Raw genomic sequence first — 12,163 nt, forward strand, 5'->3', positions numbered from 1 at the left:
GATATATCAGATGAAAACAGATATTATATGCTGCCATTGTTATAAAAATAGGGAAGGTAGAATATAGAAATATAAAATATTTGCTTGCATGTGGATGAAATATCCCTCAAACTTTTAATAGAGTACTGCTTAGGGGAGGGAACTTAGATATGAGAGTTGGGATGGGAGAGTAATTTCTGTTTTATCTATCCTTTAAATTTTTAATTAAAATTTCAACCATGGAAATATATTCAATCATCTTTCCAAGATGCCTTCCTGAGCTGAATTGTCCAGAAGGCTGACAGCTCTTTCCCAGACTCTGTTGGAGTTGGGAGTGAGAGTAATGTTCTGCACACTGGATGTACTTTGATGAGAAATGGAGTGGAATATGGAGGTGGGTGAGTACCATCTTCCTGCTGCTTTGGGCTGTAGTTGCCAGCCAGCAAGGGTTGAGAAGCAACTGCAGTGTAGGTGTGGCAGCTGGACTCTTCGTTCTAGTGCCCAGTGCCTAGCCTCTTGGGTGCTGCTGTGAGGCAGTAATGGTGATTATAGGTACTTCCTAATTGGATTTGCTGATCCCTGGATTGTAGCACCAGTGCTGTTTTTCATCTCAATTTCTGCCCCCCACTTCCAGCAGCCTCCTGATTCCCAGAGTTCCCGCTTAAGGTACAGGTTATCGCTCCCCTGGCAGGTTGGTGCTGAAGGTTGCTCAGACTTTCTCGAAGGCGTTCCTGGACACTCACCAGGAGGAGTCCACACCTCTCATTCTTCCAAAAGATTCTGCAATCATTCAGTTTCCTCTATACAGCTCTGTTTGCTTAAAAGACATACAGTGGTTTCTAGTTCCTGTAAGGACTCTTGTTAAAATTATATACTAAAAATTTAAATATAAAAATGAATGACATCACTAAGAAACTTTAATTCTCAAAATATTTCTTGAGCAGCGCATAATGTTTGGTCTGTATTTTAAAAACTCTTATTATCTTGGTAAATCATCAATGAGTGCCTATTGGCTTAACAATAGATGAGGTAATTTCATACGTTATCAGATTAGAAATAAATGCCTATGTGAATGAGAAGTTTTGTTTGTGTGCAAGTGCTTATGTGTAGAGACAGACACAATCTGTTTCTAATAAAGTGCTAGAAGCAGAAGATAAATTAGAATATTTCTTATTCTTTGTTTTTATTTAACTCAAAATAGCTAGTAACATAAAAACATTTAAAAAATAAATCCAATACTTGACAATTCAGTTATTTTTGGTTGATGACACGTGATTACTTAGTTTTTGCTTATTTCCAACATGTAATGACATAATTTACCACAAAACATTTTTAAGTTTGCAGTAGGCTTTAAACTTACATATTTAGATCCTAATCAAACACCATGATGTAGTTATTAGTTTCAATCTTGAATATTTTTCTCTCACACAGAAATTTATTAAAGCTAATAACCACAATAGGCTAGCTATTAGTTTTTGATGAATGCCCATGTACAGCACACACATACAGGTAGCATATATGCTTCTATCCTTTGCTACTCAAAATATGAATGTTCGACATACAGTGGAGTTACATCAGAAACACATTTAACTGACTACATGAGGTCAGCGAAGAGGAACCCGCAAGGAAAATAACAAGAAGCCCTGTGACAATGCCACTAACTTGAATGCACGCCCCCCAAGTGAACCTGGACCAGTACTGCTCTTGCTTCAGTCATCTGTCTCTTACCCAGCAAGCATCTTGTAGGGCTCAGTGTGGTTCTAGTGTTTAAAAGAATGTGCTTTTTATAACACAATTGCCCCCAAACCACCACCATCAATGAAATTTGGTCTTCAAAGGAACATTCTTATCTTCCAACACTGGAGAAGAGACTTGATAGGGTGGGTGTACAGACTTCCAATATGGTACCTTTTTAAAGGGCTTTCAAGGGTAGTCCTAACCCGCCATTTCCTCTTAGGCACTGCTGTTAGAAGTTCACTTCTGGGACGGGATATAACTCCACTGTAGTATAAATTAAAATGCCATGATTTTTAAATGTCATAATACTGTCAATAAAATTTAATTTCCAGTTTGGTTCCTTCCTCACAGCACAGTGTGTATCTGTGACGTTCTTCTGGTGCCAGCACTTCCGAATGTACAATCACCGGCCAAGAAAATTGCAGGGTGAAAAGATTAGTGTGTCATGAGATCTGAACAAAAATCCACCAAAGCTGATCAGTCTCAGGATGATTCAGGATATGATGTTCAATTAGTAAATGGTGCGACTGAAGCAGAGAGTAACTTCGGCGACACTCTGTGCTCCCAGCAATCTACCGTGACCTCCTTTGATGGGTTTTTAAGTTGGCAGCTACTTCTACTTCTTAAACACTCAGCCTTAACCTGACCACCACCCTGGTACAGTTTCTATTTTTAAAAGCACCATTCTAATGGAAACGTCCCTGCCCTGAATTAAGCTGGGACTGTGGATTTTACCACTAGCTAGAGCTGTTATGCCATAGAGTTTAGGTTAATTTGGTAGATATCGATTTCCTTGACTATGACTTTGAAAACTTGCTTCAGCTTCTTTGAGCCAAGTAGGATTTCTACCTGGGCTGCAGATGAGGGTAAAATATCCCATGGAGAACTCCTTCAATAACCACATTTGGAAAATCTGAAAAACAAAAGGAAAATAACTTTTCTTATTTGCATAAAAATATAATTGCATTTGCAGAATTTAACAAGGTAAGGCCACCACAACCTAGGAATCTGCAGCGTCTTGCAGTTTGCCCTGGTTCAGGATGCGCAATCATTCATGCAGCTTCGGCCGGAAGCCACTTTCATGTACCACCAGATGCTGCAGGAATGTGCGGCCAGATTTGTAGCTTATTGATTTAAGGGATGTTCTAATGGTTAATGCTGCTAGGCCCCAGCTCTTTATCTGAATGTTTTCTCACTAGGAAGATGGATTACTCTGGCAATTCAATTTCTAACAAAATCTCAATATACTTGAAGGAATTCCAAGATTTCTACTGGGAATACTTCGCTGCAGTTTTTCCATTGTGGTTTACAGCAGCATTTTAGTCCAAGTTGTTTTGAGTATGCTTGTTCTATTACACAAGTTTCTAGAGAGCAGCAAGATGGGGGCCTTTCTTACTAGCCTAAGAAGGCAAATATCTGACAATAGCCATCCTGTCAAACTTGAAAATCAGCCACTTCTTTTTCTGTATGATATATAAAGGAGACTCAGAGGCACACTGTATGGTATACCAAATTCCAGTTGTCATTGCAGGTGAAACACAAATGGGTTGCTTGAGAGGAAATCAATCTGTCTTATGCTTTAGATGCTTAAGTTCTAAATTTCAATCTGTACATAATTATATCCAGAAACGATGCTATAACCCTGCACTTACCTGTAAGAAAGTTAAGTGGTCTGAGACAAAGAAATAATGTCTACTTATTAATCCATAGTTAATGTTTACTGACGAATGCTCTATAGGGTGCCTACCACCTAGAGCCATGTACAAGGAGACTGGGCTTCATCAGGGAGAGAAGGCTCTCGGCAAGGACGAGCAGGGGAATTTGAGGCAGAGCAAGTTGATGGGAAAGTCTGCAGCAAGAGGGGGCCTGAAGGTTCAGAGATCTAACGGGAAGATAGGCAGGAAGGGGAGCGGGCATGAGGAGGCCAGATGGCAGAGGGTGCCAAGTCATGCCTGGGAAGAATCGACAGCAATTCTGCCTTTATCTGAAATATAATGAGAAGCTATTGAAGGATTTTAAGCAGAGTGAGACAGGATCAAATTGTGTTTTGAAAAAATGACTTTGGCTGCCACTCGGAGAATGAATTGAAGCTAGTTCAAAGCAGACACAAGGAAATCAGCTCCGTTTCTGGAGGATCATGGTGTATGATACAGAAAAGAGGCTGGATTCTAGAGAATGAAGGAAATGACCTGGTGATGGATCAGATGTGAGCAGTGAGGGATGACTCTGGGTTTCTGGCTTATGTAACCAGACAGTGGAGGGGGACCAGAGTGGGAGTGAATCTGATGATCATTAAGTGAAGAACAGTCCCTGCCCATGCAACGTAACTTACATGCTAGATGCAGAGGCAAGCAAATGAACAAATAAAACAAAATACATCTTAAAATGTATCTCTTATATAAAAATATTAGAAATACTAATAGCAAAAACAGAGCTATTGATTGATTTTCAATAATATGCCCAAATGGGACATATACATGTAAATGGCACATGTGCCTTTATCCTCTACCGTTCCAAATCTAAAAGTTTACTTGAAGATCCATTTAGCTTAAATCGATTCATCTAAGTTCAGCAAAAAGACAAAGAAAACAACACTAAATACTATGAGTACTCTATAGCACCATTAATATGCCAGGCAGTAGCTCAAGGACAAAAAAGAAAGCCTAGCAGGGCAGCTAACGAGGCTGGGGATGGAGAGAGGGGAGGGCTTCATGTGAAGGGGCTCTCTGAGGAAAGACCTGGATGAAGTGGCAGGATCCAGCTATCAGGGTATTTAGGAGCCAGCATCCCCAGCAGAGGGAACAGCAAAGGCTAAGGCCTTACTTACACTTACTGTCCACTCACAGCTGAGAATGTGCAAGACACTGGGGACTTAGAAGGTGCATGAGGGTGGTGGTGGTGGGAGAGGCAGGACAGGTGGTTTGTGACCATTACTCAAGGATGCAAAAGGGATGCTCTGATAAAAAGTGAACGGCAGTGGCACACGCGTGTAATCCCAGTGGTTGGGGAGGCTGAGGCAGGAGGATCTCAAGTTCAAAGCCAGCCTCAGCAAAAGCGAGATGCTAAGCAACTCAGTGAGACCCTGTTGCTAAATAAAACACAAAATAGGGATGGGGATGTGGCTCAGTGGTTGAGTGCCCCTGAGTTCAGTCCCTGATATCCCCTCCAAAAATACCCGAAAGAGAATGGGATAGAGGGATTTTATAACAAGGTTGAGTCTACCAACTTGTGACCCATGATATGATAGTTGGGGCTTCCCCATGGCCCTCTTTCTTTTTCATTTGTTCTACTCTACTTAAACTCTGGGCTTTGGCTTCACTATACACATGATAAAATGTCTGGTGATTTGTTTGCCACCCCAATGGCATATATGATCCATGGCATGGGCAGGACTGTTATTTACTTTTATGTCCAGTAATTTGAAAGTACGTAAGTATGTAGTAATAGCTGGTACTTATTGTGTGCCACACACAGGGCTATGTACTTTGTTTTATCCATCAGTATTAATACAACATCCGTTATTGCTTAAATTACTCAGAAAACTGTCCTAATCCTTGTTTCCCACTGAGAGGCAATGAGAAGAAATATAATTTGGGGTAAGGTTTGTTGTGATTTTTGTTGGTTTTCATTTACTTAATAAACATTTATTGTGAACTTAAAAAAAAATATGAATGAGTGGAGGAGGGACTCTAGCAGGCAGCTCTAGTGAGCGTGCTGCCAAAGGCCCCTAAAGCTGTGATGTTTATCAGGAGGCCTGGAAGATGAGGCATGTGTGCAGACCCAAAGGCTGAAGGAGGAAGAGGCATCAGGTACCTGGGGAGGAAAGGTTAGCACATTTGATTCCCAGAAACATTTCTAGGATTGGGGGGACAGAGTGTTGGACAAGGTCTCAGGAGACCCATAGACTAGGGCAGACTACAGGGGCCTTGCAAAGCATAGTCAGAGTTTGTGTTGGATGCAAATACAGTACCATGCCTCAGTTGCACACATGGGGTAAACAAAGCCATGAGCAAAGAGAAGATTATTCAAAAGAAAGCACAGTAAGAAGAGAAGCCCAGTATAGCCTCCATCGAGCTGCCAGAGGTCTGAAGAAAAGCAGAAAGCCGAGGGGAGACAGTGTTTGATGGAAAGAACATGAAACATCTAAAGCTGATGAAAAGCCAAGCAAGATGAAGAATGAAAATTGTCCAGAGAGTTTGGCCACACTCAGGTCACAGGGGACCTTGGAAAGAGTTGTTTTGAATTTCCTAGAAAAATCAAAATGAAGACCAAAAGGCTTATGGTTTTTAATCCATTATACAGGGCACTCTTTTGACTTCTGATGTTGAAAGCTATTAGCATGTTATGAGAAGATAACGTTCAAATATCTGAACTTTAAAAACAGACACTCCTCTGGCTTTTGGAGGGTCAGTTATCTCCAAAGATATTTTCATATTCAGCATGCTCTGGAATAAACTCAACATCTTGCTAAGAGGCATCATAATATAAGAATGTGATGCAAAGTAAAGTTTCCCTTCAAGTTAAGTAAAGATTTGCAAGAACATGTCATTAGTATGACACTTTCTAAGGTAACAGGAATCTAATTTATGAAACTAGGTTGGACAAAATCCAAGAAAATAGATGTGATGACTAGCCCTCCTATACCAGGTTCCATCTAACCACTAAACCTATTATTTCCATTTACTCTTCCAGAAGGTTCTTCCTGTTCTTGGTTGTCTAGTCAGGTGTACAGCATATAGTAGGTGCTGTTTAATAATGAAAGGGTCATAAAGTAGCTTCCCTCTTCCATTATATCCTGGCTATTCTTTTCCTCAGTGATCACTCCACTCTCTATATTTTTGCAGGAATTTAGGTCAGATTCATGCAATACGTGAACAAGAACAATATCTACAAAAAGTACTTATGTGGTTATTTTTAAGATAATAATATTTTACAAAACACTCCCTCTTTAATCTAGATTAGGTTGCATTAAGAATATTTGCTGGAGCTCAGTGGCAGGGTGCTTGCCTAGCATGTGTGAGGCACTGGATCCTCAACAACACGTAAAAATAAATAAATAAAATAAAGGTATTGTTCCATCTACAACTAAAAACATAAAAAAAGAATATTTGCTAAATATAACATTTAACATAACATCTACTAATATAACATGCATATTTGTTAAACATGAAGAACTTAAGAGAAGCAGTTATTCCTCACTGAAAATATTTTGTAAACAACAACAAAAAACCATTGTGAGACTAGTCTTTACATCAAGGCAGATCTGATCAAGGTGCTGAGGGGTCGCTCAACAGAGCAGGGCTATGTTCCGGCCACCTTTCCTTCGGCTGACAGCCAAGCGGGTGATCTGAGGATGGGCTCCCTTGCTACAGACAGCAGTCCCCTTTCTCTTGCTGGTGATAAGGTTTTCTTGTCAGAAACAAGGGCTGCTTTCAATAGATCATTTATCTAGTGCTATCTAGTTGGTGTGCTATCTTGTGACTGTCAGAAACAATGGCTGAAAATTCACTTTATGCAAAAAGTACAGAAGGCAAACTCAGACAACAAGGAATACGTCCATCAACCCCCTGAGACTGACTGGGCAAGTCGGGACTTTCCTGAGTTCTGGTTTTCTGGTTGGGCCAATGATACTACCTACCCTGCCTATTTTGTAAGGTTGCTAAAAAAAAACGAGTTAATGTCTCAGAAGGTACTCATAGGGACCTGTGTAAGGGAACACTTTGAGAGGGACTCCGGGGAATTTGAATTTTGTAGTATAGAGAAAGGACTCAGGCTAAAAGGATGATTACTGTTATACTTAAATTAATTAATTTCATTCAAAATGATAATTTTAAAAAATATATATTCAACCACCAAAGATGCTTCAATCTAAATGGGAATAGAGCTACCCTTGCAATACACACACACACACACACACACACACACACACACACACGCATGCATGCATGCATGCACGCACGCAGCTCTTTTGGAAAACAGTTTTAAAAGGGGTGACAGTATTGAATTTGAACCACCCATTGCTTCTGGATAAAAACAAGTAGATGCCCAAATAATACCATCCCCCCCCCCAAAAAAAATTAAAGACAATAAATATCTTTCCTCCTTACCCCTTCTTGTTCTAATTCAAAATAGCCTTGTAAGAAAGAAAGAAAAATTACATTTCCTCCTAAAAGGCCGGCCCCAATTAAAATTCTAAATGTCTCTTACACCAAGAGCACTGGTTTATTGGCAGATTATTAAGCCCTGGACCAATGTCACTCTGTTAGACCTGTATTAAAAACGTGGTTTATGTGGTGCAGGGTCAGATCAGTAAAGAGCTGTTAGCAGATGACAGGTTTGATTACCGCTGGCTGCAGGCAAGACGTATGGATCCCTGAGGAACAGCAGCACCGGCTGGTGGGACAGTTTGCTGGAAAGGTCAAGAACAGGCATGTCAGCATCAGGGGACGACGGTAAACAGAAAACACTACAAACTAGCTTTGAGGGGATCAAACTGCTGTGTGGGGATAGCTCAGGGTTTATGTATCTTGCGATGTGGGTGAATAATAGCAAACGCAGGGAATGAACTGGCACCGTGCTCATCTGCTAAACATTTTTTTGTGGAATCAGAAGCAGATACATAATCTACACAATGCATCATTGCTGAAAATTATTTTCTTAAAAATCTTGTAATATGGTCATAGATAAAACAGTATTCTTATTACTTGTACAAAACAATGTCAGTCTCGTAATCATTCACTCTAATTATAACTGGTCACTCCTGTAACTCCCTATCAAATATTTATAATCTTAAAATTAACAAAGGCTTTCAAGAAAAACACAACTTTAAACAATTATATCATGTATAATTATACATTTAACAAGACCACAGTCTTTTTCTTCCCCTGAATAACTCTTGATTGACTAGTATGAGTTCTTACCTTGACTCTTCAGATTCTGTCTCATCAAAAGATCTAAAATTTTTTTTGAAAAGAAAAAGAAAAAGACCAAATAAGCTGGGTCAGTGTTTATACCAACATAGGCAAAAATGGCCAGTATTCTTAGAGCACTAAATTGGGAGACTGTAAAAAAGTTGTGAGTTTAGAGTTCATACTGAGACACAGCATGGCTGATGACTCATCCTAAAGAATCTTAAGATTAGGGGCTGGGGTGTGGCTCAGTGGAAGAGCACTTGCCTAGTATGTGTGGGGCACTGGGTTCAATCCTCAGCACCATGTAAATATAAAATAAAGATATTGTGTCCACCTATAACTAAAATATAAGTATTAAAAAAAAGAATCCTAATATCAGAGGATTCTTGTATTTCTATTTTCCTGAAGATCACTCATGAAATCCCAAGATTTTATTACTACTTTGGGGCTTATGTAATGATGAGATTTCATTGACTGTCATTGCTAATGTCACACATATATGAACTTAACCTCCAGTAAACACAGGCACACAGGTTGGAACTGAACACACCAATGGCAGGTTATTTGATACGTGTGGTATACAATTCTGGTGCTGGGGCAAGTGGCAAGTGGCCCTGAGGAAGTAGTTCTGGTGAGGAGCTATGACAGGTGTGTGCAGCTCCCACCAGCAGACGGCTGGGGCTTAACAACACGTGGGGTGTGGGAGCTTGATCATCATGCAATTGGTGTGGCTCCTTTCAGGTGGGCCTGGAGGCAGTGAAAAATGGGCAAAACCCTTTCCCTGCTGACTCATTTCTCTGTAAATGTACTTGTTCTGACGGCCTTCTGAGGTTAGCTCGGCCCCATTCATGTGTCCACAGCAGGGCAAGTGGCTTGTTTCAGAATTAATTCTGCAGCCTTTCTAAACTGATGGTGATATCAAGCCTCTCAATCCTTCAGGGACACGGACTAGGGTCTGCAACCCAGCCATTAGAAGTTCCCAAGGGAGAAGGAGCAGTGAAGAAAGAACTGTAGAGAAAAAGGGCTCGCGCTGGAAGGCCTAGGCTCTACCAGTACAGAGCGAGATCTTGGGAAAGGCACTTAATTCCTGCATTTGTGTTTGCACAACTGTAAAATTAGGGATCACACTAGTGTCTTTAGAGCTTTAAAATGATATGAAGATGCACACCAGGTGGATATGGGCTTGGTTCAAGCATCTAAAAGTTAATAAACTGTCCCTAAATGGACCATCTAGATTCATAATTCCCCATCATGTACCCATCCCTCTATGTAACAGCATAATTTAAAAGGTCAATTCCTTACATCTAAACATGAGTTTGTAAGCCTTGGCCATTTGGCAGCAAGATGGGGACTTGGAGGGAATTCCTCTAACTACAAGCAGGGGGCGAGCAAGTGCTGTCCCAACCGAAAGATTGGGTAAAGCCAGCCTTCTCCTTGGGCACCACTCTGGGATATTTTTTAGGCCAATGAATTACTGAAGAGTAACTTAAAATATACATCTGGTATGTACACAACAGTTCTTACCCACAACTTTCTGCCTTTGGTAGAGAGGGCAAGTGTCTCACATTTAGGAAATCAAGAAAGAGTTTGGGAAGTTCTTCATTTTCTAAAATGACAGCCTGTGGAAGCAGAAAACAGAATTAGAAACTGAAGTGAAGTTTGCTAGGCAATCAATCAAAGGAACTATATCAAAAAGTCATAACCGTCCATCAAAGTCCTTACCAGCAACATTCTCACAATCAATAGGAAAAGTGGTCCCCATTTTGCCCACCAAGAATTCAGGCTGACACATGTGCTATGCAGCGCTGACAAATGCTGTAATTTATTCATTCAGCTGGCATTCACAGAGCCCCTCCTACGCTTCACATGTCGATCAAGGGACAAGGCAGTGGGAAAGCTGCTACATATAGTCCCTGGCTTCATGGAGATTCTAATCTGGAGTGAATATTTCAAACTCTAAGCACATCAATAATCCCACCAAGATATGTCATTAAATATTCCCTACTGAGTGATAAGTGGTCTGATGTGTGCGTGTGTGTGTGTATAAAATCTCCCCACAAGGGACCATTACTATATAGGAATACGTAAATAGTTTTTCTAACTGGAAGATTTAGTCAAAACCCTCAGCTATCACCTGTTCTGCACTAGGATCAACTGACATTTATTGCTATGTGGAGAGCTCCACTTAAAGGGTCAGTAACAACTTTACCAGCTAAGTGTAAATCAGTGTATACATTGAGAAAAAAATCTATAGAGTTCTATCATTTAAAGAGCTCTGTTAAATAGCTGGCATAATGGCATAAGCATGTCAGTATTCAGAGGTTTGAATTATGCAATTTAAAGGAGAACTCTGATGGACAATTATACAGTGCATTTTCATATTTATGTTTTTTTTTTAAAAATCTTTCAAGAGTGTGTGAACTGCATTCAAAATTGTGATCTCCCCTCCGTTTTCCCCTAAAAAATTATGAAAGGAAATAGAAAATAAAATAACTTCTGAAATTAAAATAATTATTGGTAAGAGTCCTTTTTTATAACTTATCATGGGGAAATTTTTTCTCAATAAGCACATGTTGTTTAAAGACCAGTGAAAATTGATGTTGAAATATCATCCACAAAGCTAATCAGGAACAACCAGGTAAGATAATGAATAAGATACACAGCAAAAGAAAAAAGTCAGGTCAAATTCTGTGTATCTTACATATATACAATTCTTCATAATATCTTGATTTTTATTCATAATTTACATATTAAGTTGTCCCATTTCTCATAAGGCTTTGGAATTGTTGCCCAGTTCAGGACACATAGATGAAGTGAGGAACTATATCAGTTGCCAGTCCTGCTAGACTGAGCTACTAGTGCCCAACCCTCTTGCTGTTCAGTTCCAGAGAGGGCTGGCTCATCTGGAGAGCCAGCACTGTTAAAGGGTAGGCGCTGTCACTATTTCTTACACAGTCTGCAGTAGCCATGGAAGCTTAAAGAATAAAAGAGAAGAAAAGTGGAAATTCTACTTTATTTATGAAAAATTTACTGGGCATCTCTTGCATAAGAGACTGGGAAATAAGTGACTTCTATGGTTTCAAAGGAGTGTGGGCTGGTGGAGAAACCTAGTGATGAACAAGTATACATGTGCGCCCATGCGCGCGCGCGCGCGCGCACACACACACACACAATTTCAAACTTGAGTTTAATAATAGAATCAAAATACTTAAATCAAAATACTTAAATGTTTTCCCATGTAGCTATATATATATATATATATATATATATATATATATATATGTAAATATCTATGTATATATCACATATTTATTTATAATATTCTTTCCCTGATTATAAAAATACAAAAATGGAAAGTTCAGAAATAAAAAAAAATAAACCTCTGTCCAGAAGCATGATCCCATTGCTCTTGCAATTAATTTCCTCTAAATCACTTGACCTTCATCTAAATTTTTACCTACCCAAAGGGGTTTTGGGGATGCCCAGAGGTCATTATTTCAGTGCCTGGTACTCAGAAGCTCGGGGAATTATCGCAC

General features: G+C 39.8%; 1 protein-coding gene across 1 annotated transcript in view; it reads right to left on the minus strand.

The window, feature by feature from the left end:
- Nucleotides 1-1,133: 1,133 nt before the first annotated feature.
- Snx24 (sorting nexin 24) overlaps nucleotides 1,134-12,163 on the minus strand; it is a 158,952-nt gene continuing 147,922 nt past the window's right edge. The window contains exons 4-7 of the mRNA XM_078048371.1: nucleotides 10,152-10,246; nucleotides 8,637-8,669; nucleotides 8,061-8,125; nucleotides 1,134-2,629 (exon numbers count right to left, since the gene is read on the minus strand). Of these exons, the coding sequence (XP_077904497.1) occupies nucleotides 2,562-2,629; nucleotides 8,061-8,125; nucleotides 8,637-8,669; nucleotides 10,152-10,246 (261 nt within the window). The 3' untranslated portion in view covers nucleotides 1,134-2,561. The remainder of the gene's footprint in view (nucleotides 2,630-8,060; nucleotides 8,126-8,636; nucleotides 8,670-10,151; nucleotides 10,247-12,163) is intronic.

The sequence above is a fragment of the Ictidomys tridecemlineatus genome, chromosome 1, assembly GCF_052094955.1.
Source record: "Ictidomys tridecemlineatus isolate mIctTri1 chromosome 1, mIctTri1.hap1, whole genome shotgun sequence".
Lineage (NCBI taxonomy): Eukaryota > Metazoa > Chordata > Mammalia > Rodentia > Sciuridae > Ictidomys > Ictidomys tridecemlineatus.